This window comes from Tauraco erythrolophus, chromosome 2 (genome assembly GCF_009769465.1).
Source record: "Tauraco erythrolophus isolate bTauEry1 chromosome 2, bTauEry1.pri, whole genome shotgun sequence".
Taxonomy (NCBI): Eukaryota; Metazoa; Chordata; class Aves; order Musophagiformes; family Musophagidae; genus Tauraco; species Tauraco erythrolophus.
The window spans coordinates 2,909,739-2,935,528 of record NC_141466.1 but is presented as its reverse complement, the minus strand read 5'-3'; the positions used below and the strand labels follow the sequence as shown (position 1 = coordinate 2,935,528).

General features: G+C 42.6%; 1 protein-coding gene across 4 annotated transcripts in view; it reads left to right on the top strand.

Moving 5' to 3' along the window:
- AIG1 (androgen induced 1) overlaps positions 1 to 25,790 on the top strand; it is a 163,913-nt gene that overhangs the window by 70,069 nt on the left and 68,054 nt on the right. For 3 of the 4 annotated variants that reach the window (XM_086631201.1, XM_086631198.1, XM_086631200.1), the window contains one exon: positions 5,511 to 5,612. The exons of the other annotated variant lie outside the window; for it this stretch is intronic. In XM_086631201.1, the coding sequence (XP_086487327.1) occupies positions 5,511 to 5,612 (102 nt within the window). The remainder of the gene's footprint in view (positions 1 to 5,510; positions 5,613 to 25,790) is intronic. 4 annotated transcript variants of the gene reach the window in all.

The window sequence follows — 25,790 nt, the reverse complement described above, 5'->3', positions numbered from 1 at the left end:
TGTCTTAAACAAAAATAAAAAATAATCCAGAAAATAGTAAGAAATGGTCATGCTCATCAGGCAAATGCTCTCCATTTCCAAAGGTGAGCTTTCTGTGGTGAGGGGGATCAACTGATTAACACATATTATTTCACTTTATTTCTGACGAAGAAAGCCTTTTGGTTGCTTTCATTGTTGTTTCTTCTCCTGGCTACTGGGAGACAAACAGCAGCACTTCATAACTTAACACTGGTCTCAGCTCCTTCCTGAAACTTGATTCTCCTCTCCAGCAGCACCCACCAGACTGTGACTTTTGGCAGCTACCACTTGCCAAAGCCTGGGCCAGTGCCTGAGGGACTGCCACTGTGGGCTCTTCTTCCGCGCGATTGTAGGTAGGAAAAGTTCAGGACTCCAAATCAGTGAGCATCTAACGCTGGCTTTTTTCTCTAAAGAGCTATTTATGTGTAAGAAAATACCCAGTGAAATTCTGGTATGCTGGAGGTGCTTGTTAGAAGGAAGTTATTAAACACCAGAGTGTCTGCAGAAGAAAAGTTCCCTCGTTTCCCACATTCTCTCAACAGCTTCCGGACTCAAAAAAAAAAGAAACAAACCCAAAAAACAAAGGAAGTTCAAATACAGACTTTCTTTCTTTGAGACTTACCTACCTGGCTCTCCATGGAGCTTCTCAGTGGTTTCCAGTAGCGACGCAAAGGAACCTTCACACGTAAAAACTGGATGGATGTGAATAAAATCCTTGTTGGGTTTCTAATGTAACAACAGTGGTCATGCCTAAGTACTTGTCGGTTACCTTAACATCTAAATTATTTTTATTGCTCAGTGTTTTGTGCAGGGCATCTCTGGGGAACAATGCAAATAGTAGGAGAACGTTTTAAAGCCCACTAACTGTAGTTTTTCAAGAGCAATTCGACACAATTTTTTCTGTATTTCCTGCTTACTGAAGCCCTTGAGATGACTTATTCTGAAAAACAGATGAGAAAAGGGGTTTCCACTCCCAAGTCAAACAATGATGTGTCAAAAAAGAAGTAACAGAGTATTTCATTTTTAGTACTTCCTAAAAAAGTATTAAATATAAACCACCTGGGAAGTCTGACCACCAACTTCCTCCCACCTTCCAAAGGAGAGGAAGGAACCAGCCCAAGGGCAAACAGTCTCCTTGGGTGGCTTTGCACCAAATCAAATCTTGCAAAATCTTTGCAGCAAATCGCATCTCTCCAGTGTTGTGTTATGCACTGTGTTATCTCCGGGGGCTCAGATAAAACTGAATTGCCAACCTACCATTTTGTTTAGGAGCATCAAGAGCTAAACATGAACCTCTTTGAAGGGCATAATGACTACTGTTTACCTTATTGTTGCTCTTTTTAATACGACTCTTAAGAGAATGAAATCAGACATCAACAGACCAGTTTTCTGTGCAGTTAAAGCCTTGTTCCATGAAAAGTCTGTGGACCCACTTCCTAGCCCTGTTTTAGTTTATTGTAGGCCTGGGGTACTATTCAAATGCCTAAGAGATCAGGAAGCATCCGTTGAAGAAAAATGCATAGACATTTTAGAAATTCATTATCAATTCACGTCTATACTGGCTGCGCTTACTCCCCCTCTTCAGTGTAAAGGAGATTTATATTGGGAATAAATAGCACTGCTAGAGAAGCGTGGGACATAGTTAAAAGTCAGAGACTACACCAGTGGTTTAGACTGTCCCTACCTTTTTCTCTTTATTTGACGTAGATCATGAAGTTTCTGAGTTTCTGTCGTTAATTAGTGTTTTGTGTAAACTGTATATACTTTTATCAATATGTTTCTTGCAATTTGTGCCAAACAAGAGGAAGAAGAGATAAAACAGGATTTTCTAGTTGTTTAAGACTGTGTTTGATAGAACTAGGAAGAAGAAAAAGAATTGAAATTGCTATATATTAAAAGAGAGATAGCTGCCTAGGAAATCACAGACTCTACCATTGGTATTTTATATCATGCAGCTTTAGTAGCTCCATTTGGGTCTGAATCTAAATTAGCTGTAATGATCTCATATTCTTTACATTATATTTCTACGTTTTTAAAAGCCTGTGATACGAAAGAGAGAAAGTTAGACGTGCTTTCTTATCTCTTGTTTCTCTGTACTGGTGCAGTCAAAAGGAAAGCTGATCGCCCTTCTTCTGTAGGTCATCAATAATGCTGATGTGGGATCTTGTCCCAAGAAAAGGTGTGTAGGTGTTTGCTGTAGTCTCCTACCTGCCTCGTTATTTGGCCAGACTACAAAATTCTTTTATTTCCATAACTGACTCGACCGAGGGGGGTCTTCCCTGATGTTCAGTTCCTACTCTTTGTGATTCCTTCACTGGCCATTTTCGAATTCATCTGGTGTGATGCTGTGCGAGCACTAGATCCCACCTAAAACCAGTACGGTGCCAATTTGTGCTTACTGTGGTCTGCCTTTAATAACACTTTGCTTCTGTGTGAAATGCCTTTAGCCCTCAAAGAGGCTCACAAACAATATATTTAGACTCGCAGTTAACCGCAGATGTCTTGGGAGACAGCCAGAAAGCTTACCTTTAACGGTTCTTAGAAGAAATTTTGTCAAGGTCAAAGGGTTGGGTTGGTTTTTTTTTTCTTCGTCATGAGGCCATCCAGGAAATGAGTGAACTGAATTGTGCAGCCCAGCCAAAAACAAAAACACATAGTGCAGGAAAATAAAGTTCCACTGAGTTCATTCTTCGTTTGCGTAACATTTCTTGGTTGGGCTCATGTAAAACAGCAAATTATGCAATTCTTTTCACTCTCTTAGTTTCTCTTTGCTTCCATTTGTGGTGTTTTGATAATGCCACTTGTTTTCCTTTTGGAATCACCAACTGTTTCCCAACTTGTCCTTTAAAATTTTTCCCTTGGCAGTGCCACATGCTCTTCTCATGTCCTCTGAAGCTTCAGAGACAGAGGACAAAAAACTCAAGGCGTATCTCCTTAAGGGGGAAAACAGAGTTTAGTTTTCAGCCTTATTTTTTTTTTCTACTGCTGTATATTTGTTTAGCAATACTTTAGGTGCCTGTGACAAGTGAACTACTCCATATTTTCAAAGAGGTTCCAAGGTCTGCTTGCAAATTTGAGGTTCCCCTTGGTCTCTAATGACCCTAGATAGGCAGTGTAAAGAAGCAGCAGATTGCACTGCATGACCATGTGTGATCTTGGCAAAGCCCAGCCCAAATAAAAGTCTAACAGTACCAAAATGTAAGCGTAGTAGAGGTGACTTTAAAATACCAGACCAACAGTTGCTCATTAATCAAAGTAAACAAACTGAGAAGCAGCCAAGGTAGCTAAGTAGCAAGTCCTCATTCTAGTTCTTTTTTATCCAAATAGTTCATTTTTTAGAGTTCATTTTTAGAGTTCATTTTATCCACATGAACTAATTGTAAGGAAAGGTGAGGTGAACTGTTCGGACACTGGAAGGGATCTTCCCCAGGGTGGTGCATTAGTCTCATGTCAGGTCATCCTCCGAGACAGGATAGTTCTGTGGCACCTTGGGTTTTGCACACTTCCTTTACCTTATGTCTGCCTTGTGATAGTGCTTTGCTAAGCAGCGTTTGCCGTCTGTACCTCCAGATGGTTGCAACCAGCTAGGCTGATCCCGTTCCATCCGTTGGCTGATTTTGGTTAAGGGACAGATGGCACGTCCCCTCTTTTCTTATCTTTACGTCCTTGGCAAAGTCTATTGTTTTATTCTACTCTACACAAAAATCACAGGTCAAAACATGCCAGCTTTGTTGTATTCACTGTAACAAGGATCAAGGTAAATCCTGGGTGATTTTTCTTGCTGTAAGACTTCCTTGGAAAAAAAAGCGTCATTGGTCTTGGTCTTCATGTGCCAAAGAATATGCTTTTATGTCCCAGTTGGTCTTAGCAGGTTCTCAGAGCCCCACTGTGATAATACGTGACTTCTAGGAAGCCTATGGAGAAGAGGATACTTTGCTTCCATTTTCCCTGCTGTTCAGCTATTCATATCTTGGCACTTACGTGTCAGCAGGTGCATGAAGAACTAGGCTGTGCCAATGCCAAGACTGGCCCAGAAGAGAGACTTCTTGTGGGGTACTTTACGCTTGCAGTATTTTTCGGGCTGTCCATCATAACCTTTTTTTTTTTTCCCTGGCCTCTTTGCACTAGTCAAATAGTCCAAGCTTATTCTGAGCAGGCACTGATAGCTGTCGTAACAGATGGACGAGTGTGTTGGAAACCAAGAAGCTATGTACTGTATGCACACTGAGGGAACAGGGTACCAGTTCAGGTCATTCACATAACTGGCTGGCCAAAGTCTGCGTGTCTGTGGTCGGTGCAAGGTGCCATTGATAAACTGCAACCTCAATTTTAACTTTTCAAAGTCAGAAGCCTATGAAACAACTTATGCCTACAGTGTCACACAAACCAGTGATTTGCTGATCTTGCTGTGCTCACCCCGTATTTCTTGCACCTTTATTCACCCCTCAATCAGCAGTAAGATCACGGGCCGCATCAGTTTCCCTGTAACTGGATACTTCCCTGCTAATCTCAGTGAAAGTCCTATTTGTTGCCTTTCAAACTTTAAACTGGGACTTGTGCAGAGATCCCCTGAAAATGCTCGTTGGAAAGCTCATGGCCCAGGTGTTGGGTTTTCCTGCTGTAAACAATGAGACTTTTATTACTAGAAAACTGTGACTCAAATTCACGGTAAGAAAGCAATCGTGTTTTCATTAGAAGATTACTTTGTTTTTTCACCAGCTAAGGTAAGCTAAAACTATTATTTCTGTAAATTTTTGTGATTTTATATAGTCTTTGCTTTTCATACATCAGGATATCTTTCAAGAATTTGTACACGCTTTGGCAAAAATTTAGCCTAGTGCAAACTTCATCTGAGCCATCCGTCCTGTCTTCAGCGTAGAGGAAATAATGGACTTTGTCTGGGCTCCTGGTAAATAGTCTCTGACAAGAACAAAGCCAAATTTCATGGTGACAAACAAGCAGGATACTAGACCTCTTTTCTGTGGATCCCAGTCTGTGGGTTGTGTGCAGATTAGTTAAAAGTTTATATATTTTTTTTAAATGATGCTATTTTGATGGCTGACATGAAAAAGTGCAAAGAAGAGTTTATAGGCTGCTGTTCAGGGGTGAATGTTTCCTGTTTATACGTTCTATGAATTCCAAGTGGTATTTTACCTGATTTTCCATTTGTTCTCTATCCTGATAGTGGCGAAGCATTATTTATGTGCCACATCTACTACTGAAGTATAGTACCCAGTTGTAATTTGGCCACAGGCATGTAAGTAGAAAAATGAGATTTCTGAAAAAAAAATCAGGCTGAAAGCCAAAAAAAAAAAAAAAAGAAAGAAAAATTAAAACTCCTGTGAATGCAAAGAATAATCCAGATTCACACTGTTGTTTAAAACAGGATTTGATCAACGAATGCCCCATTTTGCCATCTAAAATGTGTAGCTAATTGTTCAGAAGTATATATTTTAAAAAGTCTTGTCTCTTCTTTTTTTTTTTTCTCTTAGTTTGTGGTGACGATGTTTTGGAGCATCTATATCTATGACAGGGAACTGGTTTATCCGAAGGTGCTTGATAATTTTATACCAGCGTGGCTAAATCATGGAATGGTGAGTAATGCTAACACTTCCTTACAGAAACAAAAGTGTAAGACACTGATTTCCCTGTGCATGACTCTGCATACACTTAGGGCTAATCCCCTCAGAAGTGAATAAGGAACCTTGTTTGCAAGCAAGAATAATAGCTTTCCTTCCTTGACTCCTTGAGTCATATCTGAATCCATTTCATTTCATAGATTTCTAGGTTGGAAAAGACCTTAGAGATCATCGAGTCCAACCGTCCCTAATCCCCATTAAACCATATCCCTAAGTAGCTCATCCACCCTATTCTTAAACACATCCAGGGATGGGGACTCAACCACCTCCCTGGGCAGCCTATTCCAGTGGCTGACAACCCAATCCCTGTTAGGTTGAAACAGTGGAGATTTGAACTTGTGTGTCCTACATCCCAGGCTAGTTGTGGGGATTGGCTGTTTTCTGTCGTAAGTGCCTTTCCCAGAGCAATGTCATCCTGGTCATGAGGGAGTTTAATCAAAAGAGACTCTTCCACAAAACAGAAGGTTTCAATTTGACAAATCTTGCTCTAAAATGACAGAAACACTTGATTGAATGATTCTTTACCGTTCTACCAAAGTATAATTTGTGATGAAAAGGTTTTGATTAAAATGCTTGTTCAAAAAATCTTACTATGCCTTTTAGGCTTGTATGTTTTAAGAAAAAAAAAAAATTAAATAATTACTCATTTCTCAGGTACACCAGGCTTGTGTAGCAGAACCTGTATCTGAGTATTTTTAATAATGTGGAATTAGATGCATCAATGCAAAGTTTCAAAGTTGCTGTATCAGTAATCAGAAAAGTAGTTTCTTGAGAAGAAATCTGACCTTTTCATCCCTCTCTGGTATTTCAAGTCGGACATTCTTTCTCTCAACTATATGTTTAACTGCTGAGGGAAGGATAAGGCCACACTTTGCCATCAGGTGCTTACTACTGTTCATGCAGCGTTTAGAGCTGAAAATCATCACGTTTGCTTCTCTAGTTGCGTCTGTCCAAAATGGTTCATTATGACTTTGTTTTCCATATCAAGACATGGCAAACCATTGGGCACTGCTGTTCCTCAGCAGATGACAGCAGAGCTCATCCTGTGTGGGGTGGGGCAGATGGCACTGCTATTTGTTCATTCACTAAATTGTGTGTTAAAGGAGCAGTATGAGAGTTACTACTGACAAGAGGAGCATCAGCTTCTGCTACATATTGTACTGCTTTATGAGGGAAGGAGCAGCGTGTGTAGAGCTGAGGAAAGAGTCTCACGACTGCTGCTGTATTTGTTCAGACTGTCCTCCCTTGAGTTTCGAGGTTGTAAACTGAACACTTGCAGACGCTGCCAAGCCATAGAATCATAGAATCACAGAATGGTTTGGGTTGGAAGGGACCTCAAAGATCATCTAGTTCCAACCCCCCTGCCATGGGCAGGGACACCCTCCACTACATCAGGTTGCCCAAAGCCTCATCCAACCTGGCCTTGAACACTTCCAGGGATGGGGCATTGTGTGCCTGTGCCAACCTGTGCCAGTGCCTCACCACCCTCAGAGGGAAAATTTCTTCCTTATATCCAATCTAAATCTCCCCTCTTTCAGTTTAAAGCCATTGCCCCTTGTCCTGTCACTACACACCCTTGTAAAAAGCATGTCTCCAGCTTTCCTGTAGGCCCCCTTTAAGTACTGGAAGGCTGCAAGAAGATCCCCCCGGAGCCTTCTCTTCTCCAGGCTGAACAGCCCCAACTCTCTCAGCCTGTCTCCATAGCAGAGGTGCTCCAGCCCTCGGATCATCTTCGTGGCCTCCTCTGGCCCCGCTCCAGCAGCTCCATGTCCTTCTTGTGTTGGGGACCCCAGAGCTGAACACAGTATTCCAGGTGGGGTCTCACGAGAGCAGAGCAGAGGGGCAGAATCCCCTCCCTCGCCCTGCTGGCCACACTTCTTTTGAAGCCATACATACATTGATTTTTTCCTCACACCATATCAGTGCCAGCTCTGATGACATTTCTTCCAGGTGACATTCCACATACTGCACATGCCTGACCTGTAACGTTCTTCATGACTGTACGTTGTGGAGCAGTTGGCAACAAACGGCCGTGTGTATTCAGGAAGTCTCCTCTGTGCCATAGCTAAAAGGCAATTCAAGCTCATGTTGCTCTGTAGAAACGTATACTTACTGAAATATTTGAAATATCTTTTGTTTGAGATTTTTGGACATAATAGAGTTTGCTGAAATGAATTGCATGCAAGCATCTTGGACACTTTTTTTTCAAGTTGAAATATTGTAGAAGGCATTTTTGAAAGTCTTTTGTAGAGGAATTGTTTGCTGTGTCAGTCTCCCTTTATCCAAGTGTTCCTCTAGCTCGGTCACTGAGAAAGCTTATGGCTGTTGGGCTTTTCACCACCTTTCAGTCTAATTCTTTCTGATGTTTTAGCCATCATTTTATCCTCACCAGCTTTCGTACCAATTAATTCTGATACATTGCCCATCATAGATCCCTGGCTATTATTTTTACTGAAATAAACATTTATTCCATCTTTTCCTGCACATTTTGACTGCAGCTGTTGACATTCAGTGATAATTTTTCTGAACACAAGGGTGGCTGTGCTGGAGCCTAACCTTGTACAAAAAAGCTCACTCAAGAGATTCATTACCCTTGGCAGAGTGAAATCTTTCCGTGAGAAGTGGGTCCTTTTGCTACTGCAGCATTGCTGATGAATTCCTCTTCTCTGTGAGCTTTCCTGACAGTGCCTAGTGCAGCTCTGAGGATCTGAGCTCAAATGTTACTTCACCTGTGAACACTCTGTCCAAGTTTTTTCACAGCAGTTTCCCTAAACACTTATTTATCACCAAAAAAAGCCACAAAGAGTGGAAAATGTAAAACCATGAAAAACTGTCAACATCAGCCTGCAAAATCCGCATGTAGGACAGGAATGAAAAGTCAGGAAATCTGGCTGTAATAAAAGCAAAATTATTTCCATTAGCAATATGGGCATCTATCAAAATATTTGAGAGTGTTCATACTTTAGAAGCATTTTAAGGTGACTACTTTGAAGGCTGTATGAAGAAATTGTTTGAAGAGCTGATCCAATTCAGTGCATTAGCCCATGCAGAAGTGGTTTGGGCAGCAGTGTCTGCTGCTTTTAGTTCTCATCCCTCTTTTTCTTCTTCCCCTTTCCCATCCCTTCTCTGCAGTTGCAACGTTGCCTGTAGTTAAAAAACCACCTGTTTTCTTGAATGCATAGTAATGTCTTGCTAAAACTCTGAGATATCACTCTTTCATAGCAACACTTTTTCAACATCTAAAAAATTCCCGATTGTAAAAAAAATTCCTCTCTAGAAATGGAAAACATAAGGGAAATGAACCCGAGAGCTCTGCAATCTCATTACCAATTCAATCTTAACATTGTTTATAAAGTTTTGTAGAAACAGAGAGGCTTGTCATTGTGCACAAAGATAAAAGCCGCAAACTATTTACCATAAAATTGCATTTAGTGTCAAGAACTGTCTCTGTTTTCTATATATGTATACACACACATATATATGCACACACATGCACCGTAATAGTTAAAAATATAATTCCTGTCTACAGAAAAATCTGTGTAGTAGGTGGTGCCTGGTGGTACCAGCTGGTACCTCATACATACAGGTTCATACACCTGTGAAAGGCATCACTAATAGAGCTGTACAGTGCCATAAAAGTGAGATATTTCATATCTCTGTCACCAGTTCACCCACAGCCTGTGGTGGCACCGTGACTTGGAAACAATGGGGGGAAATCAGTGGCAGAGTGGCTATCGATTTCAGCAGGACAAAGATTTAATCTCTGTTTATTATGTGAAGGAGCACATCTGAGTAGCTGAGGTGAAGCTTCTGTCAGTAGGAATACCTACCTGGCTGAAGGGAGCTCTTGGAGAACAGGGCTGTGTCTCAGCCTTGGTCTGTTTCTGGTGTCAAGTTCAGTTCCAGTATTCCTTAGTCGTGCGGATGAATTCATAGAATCATAGAATCGTAGAATCATAGAATCATAGAATCATAGAATCATAGAATCATCTTTGCTGGCTACAATTTTAGTTGCCAAATTACGGAACTCCTCTATCAAAGATGTCGTTCGTGTTCTTGAGACTGTCCTGCACTTTGGATCTGTATCAACCCTTAATTCCACAGGCATATTTTCCATGGGAAATACTCTTTCCCATTTTCTGCTGGCTGATCTGATTTCTATCAGTATTAGGAATTTTAATTAAAGGCTAACCTTTAGTGTTTGAAGCTAGTGTCTCATCCTAATAGGATTTTTATTGGCTCATTCATTGTATCTTTTGTGTTGGAACTGGACGGGATGTGCATGGGTAACATTTGTTTCCAGAAGTTATATTCTCTCCAGTATGAGTACAGACTATAAAACTGGAGGGTGCCCCTATTCTAACTGATGCCCACATAAACAGATCTGTCGACTGAATTAATTTGAGCTTGAGCATTGCTGATTTTGAGCCAGGTTACATGGCAAGACTGCATGCAGTATATGTCCAAGTTAGCATACCATTTCAGCAAGAGTCCTTCTTTTTCACAGACACCGTCCCAAATTCTTTGTAAAAATGTGAATCACCTTTTGTTTGTGATCAGGAAGGTAAAATCCAGGACAGAAATCACTTACTGAGGAGTTTAATGGCTTTGGAGGTCAGAAACGAAGAATTGAGTCCTTTAAGAGGACAGGTCAGGGAAGAGGGAAGAGGAATATACTCTGCCTCTGTGGAATTGGAAAATTGATTATTGTATGGGTTCTGTGCCGCTGCAATCTATATGAGCTCTTCCAGTTTTGTTCTCTATTCTTTTCATGCTGCTTTTGAGAAACAAAGACGTTCCTAGAAAGTCATACCCTCTGTACTTACATTCAAGAGAATGCACAAAAACTGGGACAAATAGCAGACACAGACAAGTTATGGAGAGGAAGGAGCCTGTCCAAGTGATACATCTCTACTTATTTCACAAGTTGACTCTCTCTTCTTTTTGCTGGCTGCTCATCTGAAAAGCTCAGCCCACCGGAGAGTGGTACAGAGTTCCTCTGACGACCTGTCCAATTGTTGCTCCTGGCAGCCTTGTCTCAGGTCCAGTGGCCTTGGCTTGGTTGTTCCTTTGTTTTTTCTGGTGGAAAGCTTTTTTCCGTGGTGATTTGACAAGTAGAAAAAGAGAAGAGCCATGCAAAGATCAGAATTCGTAGTAACCTGGCATAGGAAGATTGGAAGGTCCAAAACTGGTGAGTTTTTTGACAAACCCGTCTCTCCGTCGTTAGTTGGGTCAGTTGCTGCACAGTGCTCGCTCTGCTGTACGAACAAGATGTCCTTTCTTTCAGCAAAGTGTTTCCATCTAGCGTGTTGCCCTCATAATCCTTTTCAGAAATGACTCATTCGAAACAGTGCATTATACTTGTGGAGGATGCTTTCCTGATGCAGCAACATCCCATGTGTAGACTATTTTTGTACCATGTACTGCACCTTGGTAATGCCTCATGCTTATGTCGAGAAGATGCTTACCGTTTTCCTAGATTTGTTTCTAAATCCAGTTTAAGGCTATCGAGTATATTCCAGTTAAACTGCTCTTCTTAAACTGTCTGTAATATTTTTGTATGTTCGGGGTGAATAAAGTTCTTCAGGGCTCCAAGAAGTTCCCACTTGTTACATAACCTGCAAAGTTTTCTGGTAAAGATCATGGACAATTATTAATTTCATTGTAAACTTCACTTCCAACAGACTACCCACTACTAGATGGCTGTTATTTAAACATCTGTCTGATGGAAAGAATAGCAATTGAAGCTGGTCACCCTGGGATCCAGATATATTTGCAAAACACGTGAAAATAATGTTGTTGGATTTGTGTGCTTCTTGCATGTTCATGCTGCAGTTACATGGCTCTGTCTGGTATCTCTCTTCATTATCTGCCAGTTCTACCACTGGAGCTTGAATACAGTAGTATCAATTATCCCCCCGCTCCGGGGAGAAAAAACAGCAGCAGCTTAAAAGGTTTTTTGATTTTCTGCTACTTATGTGAAGAACTTGGAAATTGGTTGTGTGTCAAAACCTGTGAGAGCATAGCACCTGAAGATTGAGAGAGGCTGCTAGGTAAAGAAGACCAAATTATCCGAGCGGCATCCTCTGGGAGCCTTAGGAAAACCCCTTTAGCTAACGCAGCAACAGCACAGCGGTTTTTGTGAAGTAGGAAGCTGGCCATAACAATGTTACTTATCTGCCAGAGGAGACTCATCAGAGGAAGATGAAGACAGCTTTCTAACTGAATACAGGTGCCGAATGTTTCTGATTACTTGCTATTTCCAGTAATATAGAGAAAACACACACACAGCCTCCTCCTGTGTGTTGCGTTTTGGTAGCGGGGGAGAGGCTACACGGGTGGCTCCTGTGAGAAGCTGCTAGCAGCTGCCCAGCTCCAAGTGGGACCTGCCTCTGGCCAAGGCCGAGCCCATCAGTGATAGTCATGATGCCTCTGGGTTAACACAGTTAAGAAGAGAAGGAAAAAAAAAACCCTTGGTGGAACCTGGCAGCAGAGAGAGGTGTGGGGGTGTGAGAGAAACAGCTACACAGACACTGAGATCAGTGAAGATGGAGCGGGAGGAGGTGTGCCGGAGCTGAGATTCCCCTGCTGCATGTGGTGAGACGGCAGGCGACCCTCCTGCAACCCATGGAGCAGAGATTCACCCATAGCCTGTGGAGGACCCCACACTGGAGCAGGTGGCTGCGCCCAAAGAGGGCTATGACTCCATGGGAAGCCCGTGCTGGAGCAGTCTGTTGGTGAAGGACTGCAGCCTGTGGGAGAGCCCAATGCTGGAGCAGGGGAAGAGTGTGAGGAGTTCTCCCCCTGAGGAGGAAGGAGCAACAGAAACAACGTGTGACAAACTTACTGCAACCCCCATTCCCCATCCCGCTGTGCTGCCGAGCAAGGGGAGGTAGAAAAATCAGGAGCAAAGTTGAGCCTGGGAAGAAGGGTGGGTTAGGGGGGAAAGTGTTTTTAAGACTTGGTTCTATTTCTCATTGTCCTACTCCCATTTGATTGGTAACAAATTAAATTGATTTTTTCCCCAAGTTGAGTCTGTTTTGCCTGTGACCATAACTGATGAGTGATCTCTCCCTTGTCTTGATGCTCGAGTCTTTCGTTGTATTTTCTCCTCCCCATCCCATCAGGGGAGGAGGGGTGAGCACACGGCTGCATGGTCCTCAGTTGCTGGCTCGGCTAAACCACAACATCCTGGCACAGATGAGCCCAATGTGTGGGACCTTTTGTAAAATATCAGGGACCTTTTGTAAATCAGGGACCTTTTGTAAAATATCTTTCAGTACTTAGTAACAGCAAAACACGCAAGCCCTATTTTAGATGTGAGCGTTGCAAATGAAAGTCTGAGGGCTGAAATCCCCAGATGAGATCTTTTCTGAAGTTTTGCCTTCTTTAGTTGACAAGGTCACATAACTCAGTCTGTTAGCACAGAGGATGAGAGCATGTAGTGTCAACACCGAGTCGTGGGAGAGACTACCAAAGGAGGGGAGAGAGGGAGACAGTCAGAGAGCGCACGAAAAAGGAGGTTAGGGAAAGATGGTTGGATGAGAGAAGACAGGCGGGAGGAAAGAGACATATCAAAAAGTCAGCTGATGCTGTTCCAACTCCTAGCTAAAAAAAAAGAAAAGAAAAAAAAAACCCACAAAATAGAAGAGGCAAGTGGATAAAAATGGAGCCGCAGAATAATGTAAGGAATCTGGAAGAGACTCAAAATGATAAAGAGGACCTGGAGGAGGATAAGGATGAGGAAAGGCGAAGCAAGGAAGTAAGGAAAAGTAAGAAAGAGGGAAATGAAGTATATTTTCTTACTCTACCTTTCCATTGCTTCCCTGGGAAAACTTCCCAGAGATCTATTAATGAGAAGAGCCAAGAGCAAGGTGATGGTTTTGTTGATGCTGCTGTGAGAGGAGGAGAATTGCTTCTGTTGCCGTCGGACATAGGTTTACAGGGTAGATGAAGTAATATTTGCGCAGTGACATGCCAGGAGCTTCAAATCCTTGTAAAATGTTTAGGATTAAAGCCACCTGCAACCACGCGACAGTACGAGGCCTGTGTTCATGTAAATTGTGTCTGTGTGATACCTGGAGAATGGCATTGATGTCTTTGTGTCTCTGCTCAAAACTTCAGGCATAGAATCATAGAATCACAGAATGGTTTGGGTTGGAAGGGACCTCAAAGATCATCCAGTTCCAACCCCCCTGCCATGGGCAGGGACACCCTCCACTACACCAGGTTGCCCAAAGCCTCATCCAACCTGGCCTTGAACACTTCCAGGGATGGGGCATCTACAACTTCTCTGGGCCACCTGTGCCAGTGCCTCACCACCCTCACACTGAAGAATTTCTTCCTTATATCCAATCTAAATCTGCCCTCTTTCAGTTTAAAGCCATTGCCCCTTGTCCTGTCACTACACGCCCTTGTAAAAAGCCCCTCTCCAGCTTTCCTGTAGCCCCTTTAGGTACTGGGAGGCTGCAATAAGATCCCCCCGGAGCCTTCTCTTCTCCAGGCTGAACAGCCCAACTCTCTCAGCCTGGCTCCAGAGCAGAGCTGCTCCAGCCCTCGATCATCTTCGTGGCCTCCTCTGGACCCGCTCCAGCAGCTCCATGTCCTTCTTGTGCTGGGGACTCCAGAGCTGAATGCAGTATTCCAGGTGGGGTCTCACGAGAGCAGAGCAGAGGGGCAGAATCCCCTCCCTCACCCTGCTGCCCACGCTGCTCTGGATGCAGCCCAGGACACGGTTGGCTCTCTGGGCTGCCAGCGCACGGTGGCCGGCTCGTGTTGAACTTCTCATCCACCAGCACTCCCAAGTCCTTCTCCTCAGGGCTGCTCTCAATCCATTCTCCGCCCAGCCTGTACTTGTGCATGAGATTGCCCCGACCCACGTGCAGGACCTTGCACTTGGCCTTGTTGAACTTCATGAGGTTCTCACAGGCCCACCTCTCCAGCCTGTCCAGGTCTCTCTGCATGGCATCCCTTCCTGCTGTTGAAGACAAGTCTGTTCTGAGTTTGCCTCATTTTTTCACATCAGCCGTGAAGCGTGAGTCGCATTGCGTGCTAAAACAGACGCACTGTTTGCTGAGGTTGCAGGTGTGCTGGAAGAGCACGTGTTGGGAGCACCAGAGGTAAGGATGTGTGCTGTCTGTCTTTCAGAGCACCCTGCTTTCACAGCCAAGGCTAGGTGTAACTCTGAAAATAATAATTATGGGAAAAGTAGTCACAGTGATAATAAAAGCTGAAAGGCAGGTGTTCAGCTGAAGTCGCTCACACAAATGTTCCGTAAAGCCATTACTATGGGCACAAACCAAACGACCACGGTTGGACTCGATGATCTCTAAGGTCTTTTCCAACCTCGAAATCTATGAATCTATGACCAAGGAAAAGCCCACAAGGACATGCAAAGGGAGCCTTCGGCTCGCCGCCTTCCTCTGGGTGTGGAGTGCGTACTGGGCTGTGTTTTCCTAGAAGCAGGGTTTGGCCCTGACTGCCAGGTCTGCTCGTTAAACCAGCAGTGGTGTGGGATGGAAATGCATTTGGTTCCTTCCCGTAATTCTGACAACATTAGGAATGCCGGGGTTGTTTTAACTTTCTGCCCAGCTCATATTGCTCGCCGTAGTCACTGCTGGAGCTGCGCTTAAGCTGGGACATTTTGCTGGTGCTACTACACAGTTTACTCAGATAGGCAGTTTGCAGGTTGTAAATGTAAAGAAACGTTAAAAACAACTTTGAAATCAGTGCGAAATGCATTAATAACTGGTATGCATTTTTTGATAAAAATCTGTTCTCTTTCCATTAAAATCAGATACTGGTTTTGTCTTTTGACGTAATAGGTTTCTTTTTCCCCGAGTTTTTTTTCGGAGAACACAGGCAGATAGTGGAAGTAAACAGTAAGTGGTATATTCTTATGATTAATGCTGAGTATATTCAAACAGTGTCTTTTATCAAGAAAAGAGAACATTTCACTGGGAAAAATGAATGTATTGGGAGGGAGGACTGTTTATATTTAAGCAGGTTTAATATGTCAGCTGCCAGCTACGGGTTGCGTACTCTAAAGCACTCCCCACGCGAGTCATCCTAGAGGCAATCACTACAAAAAGCTCTGTCTTTTTAGCAGGCCGTGAAAACATAGGGAAGGATGCAAATATCTCTTTGAAGGTATAGTGTTTAATGTGCAGTTGTTGCCTCTCTTTATGTATTTAAGGGACTATACTTCGCCTTATGATTACATTAAAATGCAGTGTTACGTATCCTTGGACATGCTGGTTACCATGCACTTACTCAGATAAGAATTCTAATGTACACATGAAAAAAGTGGGATTGTACTATATTGTACCCACTTTACTAAACTGTGCTGTTAGTATTCACACATGTGGCAAATATGACTTAATCAGACCACAAATATTTGCAGCATTCCATGGTATCTCATTTATTTGTTTAATTGCCGCTATAGCAACTGGATTCCATCCTTTTAGATTCTTTTTTTCACAGACCTATGATCTACTTGGTTGAAGCTTGGCAGACGGCTTTTCCTTCAATTGAAGACATATGCACTAACTCAGTGACCAGATTTTTACCTATTTATCATTGTTGGAAAATGGGTTTATTTCACATGGACACAATACCCAGAAAAATCAGCAGACCTGGTGAAGGGAGTCTGAGCCCGAAAGCTTATGTGCTTTTTCCAGCCCTTGAAGTTGGTGGAATAAAAAATATTACTTCTCTCTGTATCCCAAGATCATTGTCGCTACAGGAACACTAATACAAGAAAATATTTTGACGTTGTTTTTGTAGCAAATTACCACTTTTTAAAAGCAACTTTTTCTTTGTTAATTGCTGTCTTTTTACATGTCTTTGTATTTGGAAACAGACATCATTTCAAAGAAATCATTTCATATTCAAATTGTTAATATATCGAACTAGTGCCACAGCAGTAGTGTTTTATACATGCTGATCAGCAGAAATCAAGGATTTTGGACGACCTTGGGATTTACTTTGCTGATGGTGGACTATGAGTTTTGACATAAGCTGATATCTGCCTGCTGTTCAGTTCAATCCCCATATTTTTACTTTGCCACATAGATACAAGTAAGTAAAAGCAGTGTACATTTTTAGCAACTCATCAAATACAAGAGACTCAAATTCAGGATGTAGCATGATGAGTGTGTTTGACCGAGGTGTAAGACGTTGCCATTAGTCTACAATTATCCTTTTACCTTTGGACATTTACCTAAATCACTGAAATCCCAGTCTGGTGTCCTACTCAGGAAAGCCATCACCTTTCAGAGGTGTCTGTTTCTCTCAGAGAGACTGTAAGGATGACTAAGGTGACTCTTCCTCCCTCTGACACCACAGTTACCAGAGCAGGAGAAAGCTCCAACCACAGAGCGATAGCACGGGGCATGGAGGTGTCTCGGAATGGCAAAGGCAGACCCATGGCCAATATATCCTCTTACATCTTTGTTAGAATGTTAACTGGTGTCTTCAACTCTTCACAGCTTGCTTTCTCTTCAAAGCAAGTAACTGCATATTTGAAGTGCTGTTTAAACTCTGGTTTTAAATTTCTGTTTTAGTCCTCATTCTGCCACTGTTTTACTGACTAACCTGAGACAAATTATGTAGTGTTTGATCGAAAGCAGTTTTTATAAGTCTTAATTAGCTAATGTCTGCATTTTGTGGGGCTTTGTAATGAAGGTTAAAAAAAACAGTGCTGGCTGTTACTGGGTTTTATAGCACTTGTGCCTGATTCTGGGTACGCAGCGTCCCAGGCAGGGCAGCTGTTGTGCCAAACCAGACTGATGCACCTCAGCATCCCAGTCATTCAGTTGCAATGAAGACAGGAATTGCCTTTTGCAAATGACTTTGAGGTTCGTGGATGCAAAGGCAATTAGAGTTGGTATCGGTGTCCGTTCTTCTGCGGAACAGAAGTGACTTCCTGCTTCAAATAATAGTGTTACTTATGGTTATGTACCAAATTTAGTGCTCCTGGTATCTCGTAAAAGACTGTAGGCTGACAGGGTGCATGGTATAGAAAGTTCAAATACACCTAGAAGTGAAATTCTTCTTTATCAAAAATGGCTGTAATATTCGAATCGCATCCTCAGGTTTGTTTCCCACAGAAAGCAATTTTGTTTGCATCGTGGGGCTTTTAGCTTTTTATTCTGTTACTTTGAGCTTTTACCAGCTTTCTGCAAACTCTATATGCGGAGTTCCAACTTGCTGAGTCACTGTCGTGCACATTTTTGTGGCTTCTTTTGCAAATACAGTATGTAATGTAGGATATTTTAATGAACTATTTATGGGAAGGATGAAATATGTATGTCAGTCTACTGAACTTTGTATTTTAAGGCACTTTTTTAAAAGGAAGAAATGGAAATGATATCATTTTCTATAAAGGAAACATCCATTTAAAATGTCTTTTTACTAATACACAGATTTACTCATATTTCTATTAACAAACAGAATTGTGTTGGCTGCTTGTGTTTAAAAATGCATACAGCTGCAAATGATTTTAGGAGGTAAATATGTGTATTCTTAGACCAGAGGATAAGGTGGATGGCATTTGGTCTTTGCCCCTGAAGCAGAGGAATGAAAGATGAAAAAGAAGAGGGAATTGGAAGGAGAGAAGAAGTGCATATGTCAGAAGCTAAGAGAAAAGTGATAGCCTTGGAGGTTTTTAAGGAGGAGAAGACAGTGAGCAAAGCAGAAGAAACCAAATACTGAAATAACGAGGTGATAATAGTAGTCAGCTGGAGAGAGCCGTAGAACATGGAGGTGATAATTGTGTGTGCCGTACATCACTGAGAAAAGCTTGAAAGAGAAGTTAAAGTACCCAGTGTGTATCGAAAACGTGAGCCCTCGCTTATTCTAGACGAACGTGCAGAAATTCTGCTTCGTCTGGTTTCTTGTGACCATTGGGCAGGACCACAGTTTGCGTAGGATTACTGTATATAGTATGTATAGAGAATCATAGAATCATAGAATGGTTTGGGTTGGAAGGGACCTCAAAGATCATCCAGTTCCAACCCCCTGCCATGGGCAGGGACACCCTCCACTACTCCAGGTTGCCCAAGCCTCATCCAGCCTGGCCTTGAACACTTCCAGGGATATAGCGTGTATATATATAGTGCATATAGATAGTATAGTATATATACAGTAATAAATTTTATATACATTACTACTCATATATTAATAATGATATTGGCACCTAGTACCATTTTAAAGAACACCTGTAGTTTTATTGAAGCTAAGCGCTGTTGATACAGATAAGAATGTTTAGCCCTCCAATTTCTTCCAGCCTAAATGAACAGGACAGGTAAAGACTGGCAGAAAAGAGTTACTATTTTCCTGATGTTACAGAGAAGAAATTAAACCGTGGAATTTGTGGTTTGCCTGAGGCTACAGGCAGTTTGTTAAAGATTGAACTGCGAAGTGAATCTGTGTTTGCTTCATTAGGCAGTGCTTTTATTAAGAAATGATCCTCTCTCTCCAAACCAGGCAAAGACGACAAATTCGCCGCAAATGAACAAGCACTTACTTGGGTTTCAAACTCATGCTCTGTTGGGAGGAAGAAGTGACTCAATTTTTGAATAGCAAGATGTTGCTCTAAGTCCTGCTTCACTTAGTTACAATAGGCGTTTCATTATTTTCGTTTTGTTTATATCACTGGAATCTCAGGTTCATCTCACTAACTGCTTTTGTGTTTGTGTTTTCTTTTAGTGTAGCAACTACTGTCAGCTTACTCCAAAGAATTTGATTTGGGCGTACCTTTTCTCCGTAAGGAGAAAAATCCCTTAGGTTTCCATTCCTTCTCTGAAGGTGATGGATTTGAGAAGGGAGACTCTGACATGTAAACAGAGGGTGATTTAAGAAGGATGAACTTGGAAATTGAAAAGATGTCAAAGGAGAAAAGGTCCCTCTCATCTGCCCTATCATTTGGAATTGTTTTTTTCTTTGTTGTCCAGGAATGCTGTTGGGACCAAAGAGAGAGTGTTACTATTAGTGAAAATCCAGGAAAGCGGAGAGTTTGCTTGCAAATTTTTTAAGATCTTTCAAAACTCTCTTTTATGGAGCCAAAGCTATTTGTCTTCAAAAGCTTTTATAGGGTAGCAATTGCAGGTATATCAGAAGACAATACAAAAATATCCTTAAGATAGAAAATAGCTTGTGCAAAAGCATGTCATGGGCAGTAAAGTATAAGTAGTGGCCGTGAAGAGTTGTACTTTGATTATTTTGACTCAGGTAATAAGGAGATGTGGGTTTACTAGACAAAAAATTGCACCAGTGGCATGATGTAGAGGCCTTCATCCGCTTTGGGAAGTACCTTTCTTCAAGCAAGAATTTGGTGTTTACCAGCCCTGTCTCCAATCTGAACTCTACAGCTTAACTGGCAATAATACAAATATTCACAGCTGTATAAAAAATGTTATTTAGTTCACAACAGTAGCCATGGTTACCTGCATACTTTCATTGCCTTATTCCTGTGTAATTCCTTTTTTTTTTTTTTCCTGGAAATACCATTACCGTGTAATACAATACTGTACAGCCTCTTGGTAAGGAAGAACATTTTGCAGTGACCTGAAAGCATATATATCAAATTGGTTTGTACATGGAAGATCCCACCTATACATTGCTAGGCAGAGAAGGGCGAGTCTGAACACTCCGATGGCATTGTGACTGCAATTTCAAAGTATAAATAGGAATATGTAAAACTCCTTGGCATTAAAAAGTCTCTGACAGTGTTTTAACTGCACAACATTTATATAGAACTAGTCCCTGCTTGGTCCCCTCACAGGTGACACAGACCAGGCAGCTCCTGTCAGTACATGTTAGAAGAGCAAATTATTCTTGTTTATCTTTGCAGGAAATGTGAGCCCCCAGCAGCCTCGTGGTGTCAGAAGGGTAGAAAAATGCTGTGTTTTACTCCTCTTTCCTTACTTTGTCTGTGTAACTCAGGGCGCTGAACACAGATGTGATGTACATGAGAATCTAGTGTTTTCGTCGTGTTCGTGGAAACCAGTCTCTTCAGTGTTACTGCAGCAGAATTCCCAACCATGTTCTAACCTTTACTAAGGAAAAAAATAGTACTTAAATCTTTCTGGATATCTCAGATCACTTTTCAAACAAATGAATTAAACTTTACATGAGTATTCCCAACACAAGAAGGACATGGAGCTGCTGGAGTGGGTCCAGAGGAGGCCACGAAGATGATCCGAGGGCTGGAGCACCTCTGCTATGGAGCCAGGCTGAGAGAGTTGGGGCTGTTCAGAAGGAGAAGAGAAGGCTCCGGGGGATCTTATTGCAGCCTTCCAGTACCTAAAGGGGCTACAGGAAAGCTGGAGAGGGACTTTTTACAAGGGTATATAGTGATAGGACAAGGGGCAATGGCTTTAAACTGAAAGAGGGGAGATTTAGATTGGATAGAAGGAAGAAATTCTTCCCTCTGAGGGTGGTGAGGCACTGGCACAGGTTGCCCAGAGAAGGTGTGGCTGCCCCATCCCTGGAAGTGTTCAAGGCCAGGTTGGATGAGGCTTTGGGCAACCTGGTGTAGTGGAGGGTGTCCCTGCCCATGGCAGGGGGGGTTGGAACTGGATGATCTTTGAGGTCCCTTCCAGCCCAAACCAGTCTGTGATTCTATGGTTCTATGATATTTGCTTCTTCAATCCGGCTGATTTATCTAAACTCTTTCAATGTAAGGTTCCTTACTGCTGTCCAGTGCTGTTACAGAGAAAACTCACTGAACTAAATATAAAAACTGTATCTAAAGGTCACCTTCCTTAGCATTTCATGTGAACAGTGAAATCTAGGTATTTCATAGATATTGCATAGCGATTGAACTGAATTTTTAAAATGAAATTTAAAAATTACTGGTGTAACTTTGCGAAACCTCGTTGAAACCATGATGGAGATTTAATATCCTATTCAGACCTGTTTTCAGTATGTCTCCCACAGCAAGAAGGGGGATGGCATTAAGATGAAAATTTCTGTAGCGAAGCCAGCTGTTACCACAGTCTGGCTTCTGTTACTGCTGTAGCACTGCCAGCTTGAAGCTATTATAGGCATTAGCCTATATCTATCCATGCACACGGATCTACTACTCTCTTCAGAAGTAGTTGTGTTCCTGAAGAAGTTGGTCTGAGGTTTCAAGCTTTATTTTTCCTTTTAGAGGCCAATTTCTTCAGCTGTCCTATTACCAATTAGTAGGAATTTGGCAGGCGGTTCTCCCTGCCAGAGCTCTTGCATCAGCTTCCCTGCATTGGCCTACAAAGTTGGAAGGCTCAGTTGCAATGTTTTCAAAATCTTCAAAAATAGTTTCTCACAGTACAGGACTCTCTATCATCTTATGATTTTCGTGTCTTTCCCTCCCTTTCTTAAGTGAGAATAATATACAAAACTCTTCAAAACCAATATTTGGATCCATTATCTCAAGCTACAACTTGTCTTAGTTAAGAAAAAAAAAAAGAGTCCCTCTTTGTCAGAGGTCGCAGGCAAACTTTTGGTTTTCTCCTGGCTGCAACGGAGTGTTTTGGTGCTGTCCGTGATTTATAGCAGAAATAAAACCTGTTCTCTTTCATTTTCCTGAGTACCTGATGATGAATGCTGAGCAATAAACCCTTTCCCAAGAGCCAGTGCTTGCTTGGGCAGAGGTGTTGTTTAAGTTTGCTGTGCCACAGCACAGCTGGAGCCTCATGTGGTCTGCATCATTCTCTTAACACTTCATGCCTACGTACACCCGTCCATAAATTAGATCCAAGCCAGCCAAGCGTGGCCTTCTGCATCCTGCACTACACTGCCTTTATCCATGACATAAATCCCAAAATGAGATACACTCCCTGTGCAGAGCCTGAGTGAGAGCACCACTCCCCTGACATAGTAGCAGCAGCAGCAACAAGCCTCAGGCTACAGCCTTGGGGTCCATGATGTCTTCTGCCACCTCGGGCAACACAGTGATGTAGCACCGAGGGCAGCAAAAAGTGCTGGTGGCAGGTAGATTTGCAGCAATGGTCTCAAAACTGAATTAAACTGAGAAAGTGGGATAACGGAATGAGTATTTGACTGATAGAAACAGTCATCTTTCATCCTCACATTTCAGTTCTAAAGATAATTTCTCTGCCACACAGTTTAGGCACATTGGTGATCTCATGGGGGAGGCTTTTCCTACTTCAATGAAGTGGAAAGCATTCTGCAGCTTTAAAAATTTGGTTCTTTTCCCTGCTAGTGGTGATTTTTAATATCATAGAATCATAGAATCATAGAACGGTTTGGGTTGGAAGGGACCTCAAAGATCATCCAGTTCCAACCCCCCTGCCATGGGCAGGGACACCCTCCACTACACCACGTTGCCCAAAGCCTCATCCAACCTGGCCTTGAACACTTCCAGGGATGGGACATCTACAACTTGTCTAGGCAACCTGTTCCACTGCCTCACCACCCTCCAGAGTGAAAAATTTCTTCCTTATATCCAATCTAAATCTCCCCTCTTTCAATTTAAAGCGGTAGTTTACTTTTGAAGAACATTTGACTTATCCTTCTTGCTTTCACCTAAGAGTAGATTGAATGTTAAACAAAGATATTTCTGCAGAAGTGTTTTTGCACCAATAAGGCTTTGATAAATTCATAACTGGCCTTCTGGAGAGGTAGTGAATTTTAGTATCCAAGACTTGGGTAATTTTCCCCCAATGTTAGCCACTTAAAACTCTTTCCCAGCTTGGCTCAGCACTCCCCCTTGCTTTATTGTCTGGTTTTTTTTCTTTTAGATAGTTGCAAAAAATACATATATGTATATGTATCTTTTCTCTCCTGCAGTGTTTAGTCCCTCAAAGATTTGAAGCAATGTGGTTCAGTTTCTGCTAATCTAATTCTTTCCGTGGCAGCAAATTATGACTTTGCAAAAGCAGAGGTTGCTGGTATCCAAGGGGAAGTCGCAGCCTCACAGCATCAAGTTTGAGTTTTCGCTGGGACTTCCGCCACTTATATGCACTTAAGCTCTCCTAAACAGAGCAGATGTCATGCTTAAATTATTTTCAGCTTTTGACCTCTTCAGTTCTGAACTTCTAACCACTGAAACATGAGGTTTCCTTAGTATTTATTTCAGAGGACAGGTTGAGGTGAAATGTCAACGCGAAGAGGAAGGAGAATAAAGTCCCCCATACAGTATTATTTTGGTATCCAGTGTGCAGTTAATACAATAAATCAGTCTTACTAGAATTTCTTGGAGTGTTTTTGCTGCTGAAACTCAGACCACATGGGAACAGTTAACAATCTCCAGATGTGAAACGGAAAGGACCATCAGCAGCACAGAAAAATTACATTTTCTCAGTGAGGAGGGCTACCACGCCTGGGATTCACGGAGATGCGAGCGGAAGGCAGCTGCTCTGAGAGCACGAGAGACTCAACGATCTTCTCCCTCTTGCTGTGTTCATGGCAGGGCATTGACCAAACCTGATGTCCTACTAGACGTGCAGGGAAGGGAGCTGGCGAGCTACCCAGGGAGAACCAAGCTGAGCTGTCTAGCACACACCTCGAGACAGGGATCGGTGTTTACCTGTTAGTGCTTGGGGAAATGCCACCTGGGGTGGCATTTATATTAGCTGCGTGTTGAGTGAAGCCTTGTGGGACTGAAAGGAACTTGAAATCTTCTTTCCTTTCTTTTGCAAGACACTCCACAGGGAAGCCTGGGATGGGATTTGGCACCATCTCGCTTTTCATGTCTTTATCAAACTGGCCACAGAGAAGCTTTGTAGGGAAACTTGGGAGTACTGGTGGACGAGAAGCTCAATATGAGCCGGCAATGTGCTCTTGCGGCCCAGAAGGCCAACCGCGTCCTGGGCTGCATCAAGAGGAGCGTGGACAGCAGGTCGAGGGAGGTGATTCTCCCCCTCTACTCTGCCCTCGTGAGACCTCACCTGGAGTACTGCGTCTAGTTCTGGAGCCCCCAACATAAGAAGGACATGGACCAGTTGGAGAGGGTCCAGAGGAGGGCCACGAAGATGATAAGAGGGCTGGAGCACCTTTCCTATGAGACAGCTGAAGAGTTTGGGCTGTTCAGCCTGGAGAAGAGGAGGCTCCGGGGTGACCTTATAGTGGTCTTCCAGTACCTCAAGGGGGGCCTACAAGAAAGATGGGCAGAGGCTGTTCAGGAGGGCCTGTTGTGATAGGACAAGGGTAATGGTTTTAAAATAGAGGGAGGTAGATCAGGTTGGAGTATTAGGAAAAAATTTTTACCATGAGAGTTGTAGAACACTGGAACAGGTGCCCAGAGAGGTGGTGGATGCTCCATCCCTGGAACGTTCAAGCCCGGTTTGGACGAGGCCCTGCAGCACCTGATCTAGTGGAGATATCCCCTGTTCCTGCAGGGGGGTTGGACTAGTGACCTTTGAAGGTCCCTTCCAGCCCTAAACATTCTATGATTCTGTGATTCTATGAAACTTGATGCTGGGACAAGGAGCGGGTGGAATCTTTCCACTCGCCAGATACTTTGTGACTAAGTGCTTTTCTTTCATCGTAAGGTTTTCTACCTTACTGGTTGAGAAACTGGATAATGATGATGCACAGATCCTTTTTCAGAAAGTTTTATGGACCTGCTGGCTTGTTAGGAGCATCTGTGTGGCTAAGTGAGATGTAGTGCTTCGAAAAGGCTTGATGTTTAGTTGCACTGGTCCCTACAGCAGTTCAGGGAAAATCAATGGGCATAAAAATATGTCCACCACCAAATAGCCTAAGGTGCAGTACAGAAAGTTGTTCTTAGAACATATTATTATGGACATGTTGTCAGGGAGTATTCCTGTTGCACGATGTTCTGAAAACATCTCTTGTTTGCCTCAGGGGAATGCCCGTCTGCCCTTCTCATGATCCATGGGAAAAAAAAACCCTTGTGGTAAAGGCAAATGGAGAGTTTCCAGTGTCTAATATCCATCCTGTTTTTGTTTCTAGCACAGCAACTGAAGTGATATGTTTGTGAGAGTCATACTGGTGTACAATAGAGGAGGAAGGAAGATTTCAACTTTTAAGGTCCTGTGATTACAGAAAAATGTAACTTTAAGGGAGTTGTTATCCTTCATGTTTCTATTTTGCATTACTATGCCTTTTTGAAACGTTTACCATGTTTATAGTTTATGTGCAATGGCTGCAATACTGCTTAAA